Source organism: Vitis vinifera, chromosome 16 (assembly GCF_030704535.1).
Source record: "Vitis vinifera cultivar Pinot Noir 40024 chromosome 16, ASM3070453v1".
NCBI classification, from domain to species: domain Eukaryota; kingdom Viridiplantae; phylum Streptophyta; class Magnoliopsida; order Vitales; family Vitaceae; genus Vitis; species Vitis vinifera.
This window is the reverse complement of record NC_081820.1, coordinates 13,456,336-13,457,193: the sequence shown is the minus strand read 5'-3', so window position 1 is coordinate 13,457,193 and position 858 is coordinate 13,456,336. Positions and strand designations below refer to the sequence as shown.

Sequence of the window (858 nt, the reverse complement as noted above, 5' to 3'; positions counted from 1 at the left end):
TACTAAAAACTAAGAAAAGAAACCAACGAGTTTTTCTCCTCATTCCTTCTTTGGTTTCTTTTCCTTCCACCCTAAGACTCCACTCTCTTTCTCTTCTAACAAAAAGATAAAAAAAATATGCTGCAAAAAGTGACCAATAGTTCCTCTCTAAAAGTGAAAAAGGATCTCTCACAAAAGGAAATATCTAATAACATTAGCAGTGTTGCCTCTCTAGAGGGAAAAGACGTCTTCATTCTTATTAGTTCTGGCAAAGCAGTCAGTAATTCCCTTGTATAGTTCAGACAACATGGTAGCCTTAATAATCTCATCCCGATTCTGAATCAAGAGCTTAACTCGCTCAATTGATGCAGCAGCTGACTTGGAGACTGCGATAGAAACTCCTCCCATAAGGAAATCAATCATAAAAACCTTTTGTACCTTTCTCCATAGGAGCTTGAGCAAAGATGGGAGACAAGGGTGATACAAGGGCCAGGCCAGGCCATTGCCACTGCTTGCTGGCAGCAAAGAAGTCTGCAAACCTCCATTCACATAGGCACTGCTTAGACTGTGTACACTGGTATTTCTAGATTGCAAATTAGGCGACAATGTAGAAAAGAGATAAGACTGCCCATTTATTTTCTGAAATATTAACGAATGTTGTGATCCATCCACCATGTTTGAAACTAAGAACGATGACCTTAACTCGTGAAGGTCGCCGTGAGAGACCACCGCTCTCTCTTCTTCCTTCTAGCTCAATGCATTTGGATAAGAACCGAAAATAGAGGAAAATTATAGCAAAGAGAGTCTCCAGAAACAGAGCATAACATAATAAACGACACATGACATCAGTAGAAGCGCCACTGCATAGATTATCAATGA

At 40.0% G+C, this 858-nt stretch overlaps 1 protein-coding gene across 1 annotated transcript; it reads right to left on the bottom strand.

The window, feature by feature from the left end:
- Window positions 1-210: 210 nt before the first annotated feature.
- LOC132255288 (ADP,ATP carrier protein 3, mitochondrial-like) lies at window positions 211-654 on the bottom strand. Its single transcript, XM_059743361.1, has one exon. It carries the CDS (start codon window positions 652-654, stop codon window positions 211-213), a length of 444 nt encoding a protein of 147 aa, XP_059599344.1.
- Window positions 655-858: the final 204 nt, after the last annotated feature.

Coding starts and splice junctions, on each gene's coding strand:
- LOC132255288 (XM_059743361.1), bottom strand. CDS start 654: ATGGTGGATGGATCACAACATTCGTTAATATTTCAGAAAATAAATGGG.